The following is a 16235-nucleotide window of genomic DNA, read 5'->3' on the forward strand; positions in this document are numbered from 1 at the left end:
AAAAAAAAAAAAAAAAAAAAAAAAAAAAAAGAAAGAAAAAAAAAACAGAATGAAACAAAACCATGAAGTGGGGATATAACATGCTAACACTGATGTCAGTGAGTGAATATTCAAGAAAAATACAGTTAAATTAAATGAAGGTAAAAATAGAACTAAAAAAGGTTTTGTTTTCTGGATTGCAATGTAGGGTCAAACTGATACATTGAGTAACTTGGATGGACTGTCGCATGGACTCCCTGTCTTGGGAGTTCAGAGTATGTCTGCTTATTTTGCCAGAAAATTCCTCTGTAACTTACAGATTGCTTCATTTTTTTGGAACTGTAATTAGCAACTGCGTTTTAGATTGCTGCAGTTCCCAAGTGCCTGTACCGGTTTTATTTAGGAAGAGTTAAGAAGAAAAATACTTTGACTTCATGTCTCACCTATCTGCTTTGAGAGGAGAGTGTTTTGGGTATTTTTTTAGTATTATACTTTATATACTGTTACTATACTTTCTGTTTTATAAGTGGTCCTTAGATTTTTTAAGAGCCAGTAAAACACAACTCTGTGATGAAATGTTACTGTAAAATGAACCAACTTTTTTTACATCAGAAATGTCTTCCTTATCAGTCATATCTTCTGAAATATTGTGTTACAGCAGAGAAAAAGATTTTTTTTTTTTCCAATGGTTTGCCACAGCCACCAATAAGGATGCAGCACACAAGGAAACAGCAGGCTGGGCTCTCCTGCGGCTCACGTGCTGTGCACAGAATTGTAATCAAGTTCCAAAGGACCATCTGCACTGCCACTGATGTGTGAGCTAGGAAGAAGAAAAAGATCCTCTTGACTTACATATTTCAGGTTGAATGTGCAGGGTAGGCAGATGATTTGATTAGGAATTAAGAAGACAGGCACCCATGATGWCCCAGGACATTGTTTTACAGAGCAGCTTTCCAAATGTTACCTTCTTGCAGGGATTTGACAGTATTTGAAGTGCAGCTGATGTTTTTGCAGGAATGGAGCCACAGCAGTTGCTCCGAAGGTCTATTCCATATTGGAATATTCCAGAAGATATTTTCCAAACACATCAGTACCACCACCAAAGACTGAAATCCTTTCCTGATATCTCTATTTTTTGTAACCAGAAGATGAGCATCTAGAAGGAGGAGCTAGAAATGTGCTTTAGAGCATGGAAGTGGCTTCTACAGCCGTAATTCCAGTGTGCTGATGCTGCGTCAGTGATGGCCCTTGTCAGCAGACATTTGTGGTGTAGCACAGCAGAAAAACATGTGCTTCTGAGACATGGTTTCCCCTTTAACACAGTATAGTGCTCCACAGAGTGTATTTCTCATGATAAAGCCTACTTCTCAGTGGTATTTTGGCAGCTGCTGCTTAAATTAGCATTCTCCATTGGGCTATAGCTGGGTTATGTCACTTTTTTCTGCTTTCTTATATAAACCCTCTGATAATAGCTACCCGTCTGCAAGGAGCMCTGCTCAGCCATCCTGGAAGTGGACAAAGTCCCATGAAGAAGGATATCTCAGCTTGAGGTATCCCACAAAATCTGTACTTGTGAGCAGCCAGCCCCATACTTCTGTCTGCAGGCTCTCATGTCTCAAGAAGTGTGTGCTGGCTATTGCAGGCCTCTAGAAAAGCAAGCGCTCTGGCCTCCTGCAGCGTGGTAACACCAGGTCCCAGCCCAGGGTTTCTCTTCTGCTCCTTGCTGGATGCAYAGCCCTCCTCTGACCAAATCATCTTGCCTTGCTGGGGTAGACAGTTAGACTGGCCTTTCCTTACCCAGGACATAAAGCCTGGCAGATCTGTCCAGTACTGGAAATTTTTGACAACACAGCCCTTACTTAGAAATGTTGCTGTATCCATTTATAGCATCGGCCTCTTTTTGAAGCAATGGTCTAGATGTCACGGTGCTGCCGAGTTGCTGGGAACCACAAACCAAGAGCCATTTTATATCTCCGTGGTCATAGCTTTCAGCTCCTTGATTCAGAAATTCACTCCCGGACAAGGAGCCCTGTTCAAGCTCTGCACCCTGGGCTGAGGCAGCAACAGGGGATGTCTTTGTGTGCTCCATAGAAGACACGGAAAAAAAAAAAAAGGCTGACAGCTCTTGCAATTGGCAGGGGGTGAATATCTGTCACTGTTTCCATCCTCCAGAGGCAAGGCAGCTACCAGCCAGCCAGCCTCCTGGAGCACAATGCGCCGGCCCTGATGGAGCTAGTGCGGGAGAAGGAGGAAAGGATTCTGGCACTGGAAGCGGACATGACCAAGTGGGAGCAGAAGTATCTGGAGGAGAGTACGATCAGGCACTTTGCCATGAGTGCTGCAGCCACAGCTGCAACCAAGAGGTAAGATGTTGTTATTACAGGCAGGCAGCTATATTTGCAGTGGAATAAGCACAAGGGAATAGTAAGGAATAGATATTTTCTTAAGGCTGGATTTTGCTTACCTTCTCCTGCTGAGTAGGTCCACCAGGGTTAATGCACCACTCAGTGGTGAAATGCCATCAAGATGCAATATTCAGCTAACACAGGATTTGCCCTCCTGACCTAGGTCCAAAAGTTTAGCAAGCCTAAGCATCAGACTCCAGCAGTGACCTCCACAGCAAATTCTGAACATGCCAGTCCACTTARCACAGATAAGGTAATTCCTCTCCATAGCATTAAGGGAACAAAGAGAAACTTCTGTCAGTATACAGCTGGATTTGACCCAGCTTGCTATATAGCCCCAGAGCTGTACTGTTCCCAGAAARTGCTCTAACTTTACTGGGGGCATGGCTTTTCAAGGCATGGTCTGCCTGCAAGTCCCACTGACTGCAGCTAAGCTCAAGATGGAAGATCTGAAACCTTTCTTTGCCACTGGTAATGCACGTATTTGTCACTGCCAATGGTTAGGAGCCAGAATCTTAAATACCACTTAAAAAGGAGATCTTCTTTTTTTAAAAAATCCCCCATATATGGATTTTGCTTTACAACAATAAAATAAAGCAAAACCAAAACTAAACTGTGACTTGAGAACTATAGTATCACTTTTACTGTTGGGGGGCTTTTAGTATTCTTATGTTTTTCTTCAAATAAATTTTACATGGAAAATTTTTTTCTTAGAGCTTTGTGAAGTCAAACATGACAGTGTTATTTTGTTACATGAGGGCCAAGAAGTAAAACTAACTTCAAACACAGCATGRCAGAAAAGTAGACAGGTAGCAACAGTATTTAAAAACAAAGGAGACTGAGAACTCTTCTAATTGTCTTTCAGTTCTCATGTTTGGTGTTTCTCTCAAAATACTGGTATGTTTTGTGAAGTGGTTGGGGGCAACTTGTTTGAAGAGTCCTTCAGCTTTACTAGGTGTTTTGATTGCACAGAAAAACTGAAAAAGTGACTCGTGAACTCCAAAGACTAACAAAATTAAACCAAAATTGCACTTGTTTATTAGAAATATGAGTCTGAAACAGCCTCTTCTAGTCCCTGCTCCTTAGCTGTGGCAGAGAATTGCACTGAGATCTTTTCTGTAATGTGTTTGTTTAACCTATTTTTAAAAATCTGCARTGATTGAAATTTCATGGTCTCAGTAAGTCCCCTGTTTCAGTGCTTCATTAAGCTTCAAATTGAAAGAGTTCTCCTAATGTCTRAACTAAACCTATTTGCTGCAAATTAGATCAATTTATTCATGTCCTTACCAGGTGTACATGATGAACAACAGATCGTTGTCAATGTTACAACAACCTTTGGAATACTGGAAGACACATTTCCCCTATTGTGTTTTCTCTGACCTGAACTTACTTATTTCTTTAAGCCATTCCTCATATGTTGTATTCTAAACCTCTTCCCATTCCTGTTGCTTTTGTCTAGATTGTCTCCAATTTGTCTGCTTCAAAGTGTGGTGCCTGAAAGCAGACAAGGTATTCCAGCTATGCTTTCTAGCCATGGGAAAATTAACCTCTTTCCCCAGTTTCTTAGAAACCAAATCTCCTGAATGCATCCTAAAGTGAGATTTACCTTTTTAAATGTGGTTGAGCGTATGGTTCAGTATGATCCTTTTCTTTTGTGCTGCAGTCTAGACAGCAATTCCTATGTTTGTTTTCACCTTCCTAAGTGTACTACTTTGTACTTAGTTTTTTAATTCCCTTATGTTGATTCAAGACCATTTCCCCAGTCGCTGAGTGCTCTTTGATTTCCAGCCCTGTCCTCCAGGATGCTTTTTATCCTGCCCATGGTGTCACCCACAGTTTTTACTGTGCTATCTGTTCCATCATCCAAGTTGTTAATGAAATTAATGACTGAGCCTAGGCCAAGAGTAGACTGCAGCAAGACAGCCTCACACCAAATACCCATCTGAGTTGACAGTAAAGAGTTTGTTCTTTGAATGCGAGCTTGAGGGGTTTTTGCAGTCACTGTCACACTTGCAAAAGCTGGCTTCATGGTTTAGGAGCCTTCCTCCTCATTGTGGACAGCTTCAGAGTGCTGCCAGGCCCTGTTTTGACACCTGGAGCATTAATAAACTGGCGCTTGCTCCTGCCAGGGCATGTTTTTGGGAGGGGAGCAGGCTGGGGCTGACGATGCCTTGCCTTGCCTTGCCTTGCCAGGGATGCCTCGGCCCTGACGCACTCACGGAGCGGCAGCTACGGCGAGGGCACGCTGGAGGCTCGCCTCTGGCAGGAGGAGGAGGAGGTCGTGCAAGCTCACCGCCGCTGCCAGGACATGGAGTACACGTACGGTGCCGCTGCTAAGTGCCTGCCCGCCCCGGGACGTGGGCTGGGGGGTCGCGTCACGGCGTTCGCGCGGCCGTAGCCAGGGGCGCTTTGAGGTGCGGTGGGATGCCCAGCGTTTCGTTTGCCCTTCACGCGCTAGGAGTATGCTCGGGAAGGGTGGGCTTAGCTTCACTCCGACTTAGTTTTGCTCTTCAGTATTGAAACGTAGCAATGAAATAATCGCTGTCCCTTAAAAAACTTCCTCCTCACCTTGCAGTTAAATCTTTATGCCAAAAGCGACTTTCTTAAAAACAGACGGTGTTCTCCTAGTAAAAGTAGGTTGATATATGAGGAAGCTTAGTGCTTGTTTAATCTCAGTGAAAATCCCCTGCTAGAAGCAAGGGTGTCTAGTCATAAAAGCTGAAATTTTAATCCCACTGCTACACAATCAGCAACGTGAGCATTGACGTTTGTGCCACACTCTACTCATTAGCTGGCTGCCTGTTTATTTCTCCTTCCAGATGGACTAATATCTGAGTCGTGCAAAGTTTGCAATGGCATTTCAGGACAAACCTGCTAAATATAGCACCAGAAGCCACTAAAAAAGATGCGTTTACAAGCATTTACAAGCAGTAGAAAATGTAAACTAAACTTTTACAGACTCAGGCAATTAGAGAGAAAAATGTTCATTTGCACAAATATTTCTCCATTTTCAGCGCACAAACTGACATGTGGCCATGTAGATAAATGTGTGCTAGACCTGGCCAGCGTTTTTAACCCAGACTTTTTTTTGGTGGAAGGTGGTCTTTTGATGAGTAAAAATCTATATTCCTCTTAGGTTTTTACTGAAAAACTAGTTAAAATCAGTTCTTCAGTTTTGACTTTCTTACAAAAAAAAAGATTATTTTATAAAATGGTGTATTTGTTGTTTGCAGAAGATAAAAGTGATGGCTTTTACTGGGTTTGTTGTCCTACTTCTGATGGAATGTCAGAGTTTTGCCATTGGCTTTATTAAAGATAGATTAGGATCTTGTGTTTTGTTGCAAATTAGACATCTGATTATGAAAACTAAATCCAAAATTAATTTACTGTCTCCCTTATATGTATATACTTTACAGACATGGCGTTTTAGTTTCAATTGCAGCACAAAACGCTGCTGCATTTGACTGTGTATTGCGTATCAGTTAATTGCTCGGTTAATTCAGATAACATTTATTTAGGCAAACCCCTCCCGATGAAAAGCCTGCCAAAATGAGGAGTTCCAGCTTTGGCCCCGAAGTGTTACGGGGGCGAAGGGCTGGCTCTCCGTGTTTCAGTGACGCTAGCGGTCCCCCAGCAGTCTCACGGCCCGGTTCAGGGGGTGCAGTTGTCCCTCGAGGGAGATGGCAGGAGCCACCTTGTCGGGCTCAGCGCAGCCCGGAGCGGCGGGACGGAGCGGGGACCGGTCCCAGCATGGCACGCCTGCAAGTTTGCGCGTTTCCGTAAGCGGAGCTGTCGTCCTTTGGCAGAATAAAGAATCTGCACGCGAAGATAATTGAGAAGGACGCSATGATCAAGGTGCTTCAGCAGCGGTCGCGGAAGGATCCGGGGAAAAGCGACGGCGCGAGCCTGCGGCCGGCCCGCTCGGTCCCGTCCATCGCCGCTGCCGCGGGTGCCCATTCGCGCCAGACCTCGCTCAGCAGYAACCACGTAGCGGAGGAGAAGAAGGAGGAGAAGATCTGGAAGGGGAGCATCGGTGAGTTGGGGCTTACGCTTTGGCTCATCCGGGGCACATCGCCCGGTCCCTGCAGGTCTGCAGGAGCAACCTCCGCCTGCTCTTGCGGTCAAGGATGAGCCTTTTTTTTTCCTGTGGTCAAGGATGGTCCTTTTGGACCTGAATTGGCGCTACCTGACCAAGCCGTGGCTGTGGCCATCGCAGGAAGCCGCCGTCGGGGGTCAGGGCCAGGGCCGGGCACGGGGTGGGCTCCGCCGCGATGGGGACGGGCACCCGCGACCCGCAGCTCGTCCTTTGGACACGGCACGGCGCCGCGCGGGCCGAGCCGCTGACCGCCGCCGCCTGCTTGCAGGATTGCTGCTGGGGAAGGAGCCCGCCGAGGGCCCCACGCCGGCCCCTCTGCCGCCCTCCCTGTCGTGTGCGCCGGCCCCCGGCCCGGTGCCGGCCTCCCACGCCAAGACGGGCAGCAGAGACAGCAGCACGCAGACCGACAAGAGCGCCGAGCTCTTCTGGCCCGCCACCGCCTCCTTCCCCGGCCGAGGCCGCCCGGGCACCGCCGCCGCCGCCGTGCACAGCCCGGCCCCGCGGCCCCCCGCGGTCCGGACCGCCGGCGACAGAGGTGAGCTGGCCCTGGGCTGCCCGGGCCCCGCGTGCGGCCTCTCATGTAGCGTAATTAACACCTGGTTAAGGTATCCGTAAATTGTAAGCGACCATATGCTTGCTCTTAGCCTGCCCCCGTGGCAGAGTAGAATATTTTGGATGAATCCACATACCTGGTTGTGTGTGTACTGCCTTCACATTAAGCTCCTAAATTTTGTAATTGAAGCAGAGAGTTACCATGGATCAGCCAATGCATAATAACTTGATAATCTATGTAAATCTTTTGCCATCTCCTGTCCATTTCCCATTAGGGGCAAAACTAAAGAGTATCTCTTAAATACACATTCCTGTGACTGACCTTATGTTCCGGGTACACTGACTAACCTGCTGTCATTGGCAACGTTATTTCATTGTGCAGGGAATTCAGGATTACTTTTCCTTGGCCTCCTGATCAAGCATGGCCTTCGGTACTTAGGATGTATGGTTAAGGCATCTCTCTCTCTCTCCCCCTGCCATTGATTTATATTTACCTTGAACAAGTCGCTGTTGAATTTGAAGGTAAAGACTTACTTCCCCTTCTTCTTGTTCCAGACAGCTGCAGTCATGGGAAGCCACCTGACAACAAGGGCAGAGTGAGCAGTTTGCTCCAGAAGCCTGAATTCCCTGACACGGACATGATGGAAGTCCTCATCTGAGCAAAGGATGGTGTTTTGTCTAGGGGTTTGTATGCATACATTCAGGTCCAAGGAGGCCATTGGTGTGCCAACCTTAAAAACTAACTGAGAGAGTCTGAAGAAAGGTGGAGAAAGTTTGTGCCTGAAAAGAAGTTCGAGTCTGGTGTGCTGTGACTTTGGACCAGGCGAGACGGAAAGACAGCTGAAAATGAAAGATGAAATGAATGTCTGGGATTTTCTAAGAAGAAAGGAGCATTGAAAACAGAGTGTGGCTTGGGAAGGTGATTGTCAAGGAAAAAAAGAAACTGCATTTTCTCATGTAAAGAGAAGGCAGCTAAGTTTTAGAGTGTGTGCACAGTGGGGTTCTATTTTACTGCCTAGCTATAACCAAGACAAGGAGAGAAATCCTGGCTCTTGTGAGGCCAGTGGAAGTTTATGAATAACCCAGGAGAAATTTACATCTTCCTTAGAATTGGTTCATTTCTCAAACGTATTCACTGCTTGATTTTAGTGAATAATTGGTCTGTAGATGTACACAGCAGGTTCTTGTAAGTATTTGTGGCATGGTGTGGTTTTCCTGGGACACACAAGTTAGGTATCTCTTTCCTGGCTGGACAAGTGTAACTCTTGGAGCTGGATTTGCAGTGCAAATATTCTTGTCGTGCAAACTGAGAGATTGCTAAGACTTCTGTTTKGGTAAGAGCAGTTGTTTGCTGGAATTCCCCTGGAAGAGGAATGTAAAAGGGGGTGGGAGCCTGCTGAAGCAATCCCTTTTGTAATGTTAGGAAGGTTTCAGGAAGGAAAGTCAGGGGAGGATCCAGTCAGCTCCAGTGAACCAATGTGCACGCAGAATTAGTCAAGTGGGAAGTGGCACAGGTGGAGCTAGAGCTTTTTATATATACAGATGTGCTAGTGGAGGGCAGAGGGGCTCAGCAGTGTCAAGCAGCATGGTGTCCTGCAGCGCCCTCATGGGAGCACAGGTCCCGCAGGAGAGCGTCAGTGCATTCTACAGGTCTCCCCAAACATCTTCTGATCTCAGTCATTCAAATGCTATCAGCAGGGCTGCACAGGTTTCAACAAGTGTGAATCTAAGCATGAAACTGTGGAGAGAATTTAGCCCAAGGTAACTAAAACTGTGTGGAGGCAATTAAAGTAGAGAGATGTGAGGAAGGCAGTAATCACTGATGGCTTTGAAATTATTTCAGCGGAATTAAGCTTGGCTTATATGTGAGATCAGAAGATGCCTTACTGTGCAGTAGTTCATAACAATGGAAGAATCAGAGTGTTTGTGGTAAGAATTTGGAATTTTCCTTATTTTTGGAACCTGCAGTCAAATCCTACCTTCCTTGAGCATACAGACCCTCCATTCAGGTTAATTTGGGACTGGGTATTTAAGGTGTGTAGGATCAGACTGTGAAGGATTTAACTGCACAACAGTGCATGAGCATCATCTACTTTCTGTGCTGAGCTGCAGTCTTTTTTTTTTTTTTCACTTTGTTTTCTTCCAAGATGGAACATTTCTCATTTTCAGCCAAGTCACTGATTTCTGTGAGATGTGGCAGTAGCTAGGACAGCCAACTCACCAGCAGTGTTAATTGTAGCATATAATTTGCTTTGTGTATTGCAAATGCTGATGGGGAAATTTTCCTCTTTAAGATATTTCTATATTGTTTTTTTCTCTTCCCAAATCTTCTAGTTTACTGTATTGACATTAGGAAGAACTTGGCTTTGGGAAAGGGATGACGGGATTTTATGTGAAGCTGCCAAAAATGGCAAAGTGATGGATGCTGTCGTATCAGAAGTAGTTGTGTGCTCAGGACTGGGCCAAGGTCATGCCTTCCTGTAGGTATCTAAATGGAGCTCTTGATTGTGAAAACAGCAGGCACTTTAAACTCCACTTTCATGGAAAACTAAAGTCTTTGCAGTCTCAAAGCCTGTAGGTGCCAGAACCCAGCCCTGTGCTCAAAACTGCATGGCTAGACACCTTGCTTCTTTTTTCCCTTTTTAAACAAATTGCTACATTAAATCTATGCACTTATTTTTTGTGTGTACATAGAATTAGGCATATGTGGTGTCACCCTCTTTGTGATTTTTGCACTTGTCGAAAGAAGCAGTGGTAGGTCAGTTGTTAGTCAACAGAGAATTGTGTGTTTTGAGTATTAGCAGCTTTGCATTGCAAAACCAAATGTGTAAACCCGTTGAAGATGTTATGCAGCTTAATATATGCCTTGTAAAATAATTTTATTTTTTCTCTAAAGTTAATTTAAATGTTCTAAGTGTTTGCATAAAACCCAGGGCCTCCATGTGGCAGTGGCTGGCTGCAGCCTGTAGTATCCTGACATTGCAGCACTGACCCACCTCAATTACCCTTCATCAAAGTGAACAAGCACTGTAGGATCATCATCTTTACTGGTAGCAGGGCAAGAGTAAGTAAAATGATAATGATAACTATTTCACTTCATTCGTCTTCTCCGTGAAATAAGGATACACAGCTGCTTGGAAGTCCCTAAGCATGTTATTACTGGCTGTATTATTTCCTTTGATGAAACTATTTAATATCTTCTGTACAGACAGACAGCAAGGCATCCCACAGAAATAGTATCTGATTAAGTGTGCATGATGTTGCTTTCAGTTAGTTCTCTCTCTTAGTGGTACAGCTTTGCTTCTTGAAGTCAGCTAGAACGCAACACTCCTCTTTCTTGTGTGAACGATGATCCCTCCAGTTTCCGGTATCCAAAGGTGTGTTTACAATTGATGCTGCCCCAGATTTGTGTCCAAATATGGGAAACTGTTTATTATGGAGTTACAGTGTAGGCAAATCTCATTCGCTCTTGAGTTCACAGCTGAAATAAACATAAAGGTTCATTCTTCTTACTTGTGTTGAACTCAAGATATTTTAATTTTTCTGCCAAGAGAGAAGGACCAGTGAGACTTCCCTCTGAAATCAAAGCACTAGCAGAATTTACGTGGTGTACTACTGCCATAAAACAGTTCACCTCTGYCAGCAAAGCAATGCACTATTCTTTCCAGCTATTTGGATTTTACTGTGTTTTGTGAAAATGTGTTGTAGCCATTCCAGGTGACATTGGTAACTAGTTGTAAAATACTGTCATCTTTTACTATTGCTGGTTGTATAGAAAGGTTGATGTACAGTGTTGTACAGCTGGAGGGTTATTTGTACATAGGTGGGAAAATGAAGAACGTATGTGTTACCCACAGCAAATATTGATATTGTTGGTCAGCCAAAGATTTCTTATTCTTTGCTGTTTAAACTTGTGCCTTATTATTGTATATAATAAATGTATAAAAATATTTATTTTCTCGCTTTTCCAGTGTGAAATATATTCAGTCTCTGAGAAGAGAGGATTTTTCAAATCTAAGCTTTGCATACAAGTTACTAAGACTAGGAAGTAATACTTCAGTGACTTTAAGGTTGCATCTCCTCTGCTTTTCATAACTTTTACTGAGASACCCCACAATAGTTGCCATCCGTAAGTATATATGAGCACAAGATCGATAGGTCTGCAAAGTGCAGTATTAAACCAAGAGCTTTGCCAAGCAAGAAGAATGAAGTCTCAGTGAGATCATCTTGAGCTGAAAGAAATAAGGGCAGAAAGTCAACAAGGTGCTTTGGTGAACATCTAAAGATATTTTAACACTGTGTTCCCATTAAGCATAGCACTCCCATTGATTTTAGATTTTGAAGGGTGTGGGACATCTTTATTTGGCATGTTGAATCAATGTGAGCTAGATATACCTAAGTACCCTCACGAATCTAGGTATTGGTGAATTACAATAACATCTTCTGTAATGAATAAAGATCATGTCCCAGTTTTGAGCAGTTGTACATGCTAGGGGAATGCTGAGATCCTTTAGAAACATTTCATRTATGTTTGCTTACGTATCTGAATGAAATTGGGGGAAGGGGGGTCAGGAGGAAAAAAGCAAAAGTCAACCAAGTGTGTCTGGCTTTTAGTAAGTGAGATTTGCTCAGCAGACTCTCACATGCTCTTGAAAGAGTCTATTTGATAATTCTTGAATCATGTCCCACAGAGCTGCAGGTATGTAAGGCATGAAAGCTATTAAGGGCATCTCTCGCCTATGTGCTGTCCTGCACCTTTTCCAACCTCTCCTCTTCCCCAAAAGCTCGCACGCACCAAAAAAAGCAACCTCCTCTGGGAACGAAMCCAGGGTCAGCAAAGACCAGGGGGCTTTGTAGATACTGGATATTTTTATCCTTCACACGCATCACAGCAACCTCATGTTCCCCATAGTCAGCACAGGTTGGTTTCACCCATCTGAATGCTCCCTCTTCAAGACATGGCAACTGTAAGTGTTTTTAGTGCCCCAATCTTTACTATCAAGGACAACAATTTGGTAGTTGGTTAGCATAGGGCTTTTCAGCTTTCATCAGGTCAAGATTTGGGGCTTACTTTGGTGCTCAAGGGCATGGGAGAAAAGAAACAATAGAGGCAAAACCATATAAGGGTGGGAAAAGCCATGTCACCAGATGTGTTCAGGTATAGCTGAAAAGGCACCACCATTTTTGGACTATGCCTTTATTGCAGATGTTCCAGCCAAATAAGGAGGACATCACTGTAGCATTGTCTYCAGGTTAAGTACATTTTGCTTATGATGCACTGAAAATAATAGTGCAAAGAAGCAAACGGCCAGAGATAATTTGTTTAAATTTGAAAATCCCCGTGCATGTTCCTAGGTATTAGACAATGTTCTCCTTATTTATCACATACAGGGAGAGAGCTCAAAAGAGCTATAATGTTAGTAAAGTTGTCAACTAGAAGCAATCAAAAATCCTGAGTCAAATCTCATGCAAAATTATGAGACTTGTTTAAGAATAATTCAAATTCAAAGCATTATACAGCTGTGATATTTCTTCTGTTCTGAATTGGTACCATTTCCATATAGTCAGGGATTTTTCCTCTCTATACTGTAATGGAACAAATATACAAACATTTGTAAGGTGCACWCTTGAGGAAAAGCTGTGATTTCTCACATCGTTAAATAACTCTAGAAGCTGAATTTTTAGAAACACATCAACTATTGAGGYTTGCGATAACACAGCCAGCGCTGTCAACACTACTGTGAAAAATGAGCAAAGTGTAAACATCCTTCATCGGGAGGAAGCTTGCTGCCAGGTGGCCGGTCATGATCAGGATCCTAGTTCTGGGGTTTGGATGCAACCCGATGTCTGAAACTGGGCTGGATCTGAGCCTCCTGCTGCAGGCCCCGTTTCATCCCCAAGCTGGGCAGCATCTCTGYAGGATGGTCTCCAGGGAGCTGGGGCTGTCTGGAAACATCCTGGCTTCACTGGCTCAGTGGCCATTAGCTGCATCGAGAAGGACGCTCTTCATGGGGCATTTCATCTGCGTTGGCACCCGGTGGTGGTGATCTTCATGACAGCAACCCCTGCACCTTCCCAGCGAGAGGCATTTCATCTGGGCACGAGGATTCATGGTGCAGACCTTGAGCTTCTGCCACTGAACAAAAAAAAAGCACTTCCTGAGAGCGGACCAAGCTGAATTGCCATGGGAAGTGCTTTGCACCAATGACRCATTGCTGGTGGGGACATATGGCCATGATCCTGACTCTACAGCCTCTGCAGACCCCCACATCAGTGTGCTGAATGCACACCCTAYACGTGCGCTTTGGTCTGGTGCGGCATTACCCTTAGCCAGTCTTTGCTACCCTGGTGCCGGATAGTTGCTTACCCACAAAATACCCGTGGTGCCGTGGCTCTCTGCAAAGCTGGGGCAGGAGAGCCACGCTCATTTTGCAGCATCTGGCTTTGTCTTTCCGGGGCTGCCCTTACAAGGGTATGAGCCTGCAGTGGCATGAGTTGAGGAGTAGCTAGTGGAAAGATGTACAAGTCGGGCATGGACTCTAAATTCCATCTTCTTACAGTCTCTAGGTCTTCTTATTACAGACAGCACAGTAGTTTTGGGAAACAGCGTCCTCACAAACACAATYGAAGAGTACTGTTGGTATCGCAGTCTGGGAGGGAAGGCAACATCGAGGGCCTTGCCCAAGGTGAGCACAGAGCAGACCACCGTGCGGCTCCACAGCCGGGCACTGGGCACAGACTGCCCTGTTTGAGTCGCTTGCTATGCCAGTGCCAAAATTAGCCTAGTGGTCCCGAAAGTGTGAAGTTATCATCAAACCCCTCAGACCAAAACAGAGTAGGGCATTTCTCAAACGAGCCGGGACAACAGGGCACAATGAGCAGGAGCATGATCTCCATCTGAAAGCTCAGTAAAATAAGAGCAGCTGTCATCATCCCCTCTGTGATTAATGGTTAGCCGGCCCTTAAGCCAGGGTTTCACAGGCTTGTAAAACTAACTTAGAACACCCCGCATTTTTGAGCTATAAAAAGACCAGGAATTCATTGACTCTAGGTATGAAAGACCACAGGGTATTTTCTTTCATACCAACCACTTCTGCTTTAGATGAATAAAATATCAGTGTGTGTATTTTCCAGAGTAACCCTGCGTGGCTCTGCCGCAGTGTGAAGTTCAGCCCTTCGCCAATGCACCATGCAAGGTCCCCTTTGATGTAAGACAAGGCAGCACTGAGCCAGTCCTTGAGTGTGTGGGGGCAGCGAGATGAAAGCAAGGCCGCAGGTTTGCGTGAGCGCCGGTCGCGGCTGCTGGGAGCTGAGGACCCTCTGCACCCATCAGGACCGTTCAGCACGAGGCTGGAGCTTGTTCTCCTGAGTAAACTTTGGGAGGCAGAGAAGCCGTTTCAGTACAGAGTTAACAGAAAAGTGAAAGCTGGGGCTAATGACGGTGAATCTTAGGTTATCCTAAAATGGGTTATACCTTTAGGGGATGTCTTTCAGGATATGCTGTATCTTTCAGGATGGGCTCTGCTGTGACATTAATAGCTCCATTTGCTCAGACATGGGGTGTCTTTGGAAGCATCTTGTTGAGTTGCCAAAGTTTCTTGCTGTCAGTTGAGAGGGACAGAAGGAGATGCATACTAGTACCCTCCAGGGTAGCAGGTAGTGTGGCATAGGCAGTATCCTGGTACCCTCCAGGGTACCAGGGGACAAGCACGTACCACCCAGCGGGGCATGAGGCTCCACGGGGAGGACCTGTCTCAGGGCTGGTGGGACTGTGCGGCTCATGGCATCGGAAGGGAGAGCCTGTTGTGAGCTGGTGTTTCCTGACATTTAGATCATCTGTTCAGAGCCTGCCCAGACAGTTTTGGACTAAAACTCACCCTCTGCCCTCACGCTTTCTCTCTCCTCTTCAGGTTGCAAGGAAACTGCATCTATCCCAGGTTCTGCATTTTCTTGGGGCTTTGGCCAATATGCAAAGGGCTCTCTGCCCTATTCCTAGACACAACAGTCATTTTTACTGTGAAAATCAGGAGTAACTCTTCTGCCAGTGACAGACCGCTGCCACCAAGCTGGCCTTTTCCTTGCAGCTCCAGTGTTATCAGACATAGGCAGGATGACTGAAGTCTCATGCCGCAGTCCCCTGGCTGTATGGTTGGGGCGGAGAAGAGCTGCTGCCCGTGCTGCAGCGCCTGGGCACAGAGCAGCGCTGTTACTGCTCCAACTGTGGAACAAGTCATGAGAGCGAGCAGAATTGCACTGGGGATGGTGGCAAGCCATGTGTGAGAGACATCCTTCCACTTGGACCATGTCACAGCATGCTGGGCACACTGGCCCCCAGCAACATCTCGAAAGTAGTATCATGGGGGTTGTGAGAGGAGATTTTTGCACCTGTGTGCATTGGTGAATGCTGCAGGTTCTGCACAAAGATCTGTCTTCCTTCACGATGAAAGAGAGTTGCACAGCTCTAAAAGCATTCATCTGCTTTTGAGCCATTTTTGGGCTGCCAGGTAGTGTGCATAGGCAGTATCCTGTGATGTAGCCAAGAATAAATTTTTTAAAAAGGCAGTCGCTGAGTCACAGAGCTTCTTAGTGAATGCTGTGTTGGCTCAGTGGATTTTCACAGGCTGTCCTGGAAAGCCCTGCTTGCAGCGGGCTGTTGTTCGGCCACGTCTCCATGAGGCCCAGCGCAGGGCTGGTGGGCAAAGTAGTTTTACAACATCTTTATGCATTTTGACCTGTCATTTATCAGCATTTGTTAAAGCAAATTGAGGAGTGCCTTGGTCACCCAGCAAAGTTGAATTCTGCTGCAAATACTGTATTTATTTTGCATTGGAGCCTCTTGAGGTGTCAGGCCAGCACAATTCATTTCTGTGAATGCTTGGCAGACCATCTGACTCCCCATTTATGGCTGAAAAATCCCATGTCTCCACACATGGTGTCTATATTACCTGGAAATGCAATTAGGCCTGTGCCGAAGCAAAGAGGGCAGCTGATGACCCTCCAGGAATGTAAAACTTCCTGTGTGACAGCTGGACTTGGGAGATGAAAATCAGGGCTATGGCAGCAGCCAACCTCCCTGATGGTCCCCAGCTCATTTGCTACTTGGATTTAAGCAACAAACACAGGCAAATATCCCCCAAATCCRTGTCATACCTTGTGTAAGCCTTGTTGCTGTAGGTACACAGCTAGCCAAGTGCCAAAACCAG

General features: G+C 45.5%; 1 protein-coding gene across 8 annotated transcripts in view; it reads left to right on the forward strand.

The window, feature by feature from the left end:
* The window catches only part of AMOTL1 (angiomotin like 1), a 108323-nt gene extending 97337 nt beyond the window's left edge, over positions 1–10986 (forward strand). For 7 of the 8 annotated variants that reach the window (XM_085310265.1, XM_085310264.1, XM_085310261.1 and 4 more), the window contains 5 exons: positions 2152–2342; positions 4578–4703; positions 6191–6417; positions 6749–7015; positions 7588–10986. In XM_085310265.1, the coding sequence (XP_085166391.1) occupies positions 2152–2342; positions 4578–4703; positions 6191–6417; positions 6749–7015; positions 7588–7691 (915 nt within the window). In that variant the 3' untranslated portion in view covers positions 7692–10986. The remainder of the gene's footprint in view (positions 1–2151; positions 2343–4577; positions 4704–6190; positions 6418–6748; positions 7016–7587) is intronic. The other variant, XM_085310266.1, reaches the window with a different exon arrangement.
* The last annotated feature ends 5249 nt before the right edge of the window (positions 10987–16235 follow it).

The sequence above is a fragment of the Rhea americana genome, unplaced genomic scaffold (assembly GCF_003343005.1).
Source record: "Rhea americana isolate MKP2758 unplaced genomic scaffold, rheAme1 scaffold_314, whole genome shotgun sequence".
Lineage (NCBI taxonomy): Eukaryota > Metazoa > Chordata > Aves > Rheiformes > Rheidae > Rhea > Rhea americana.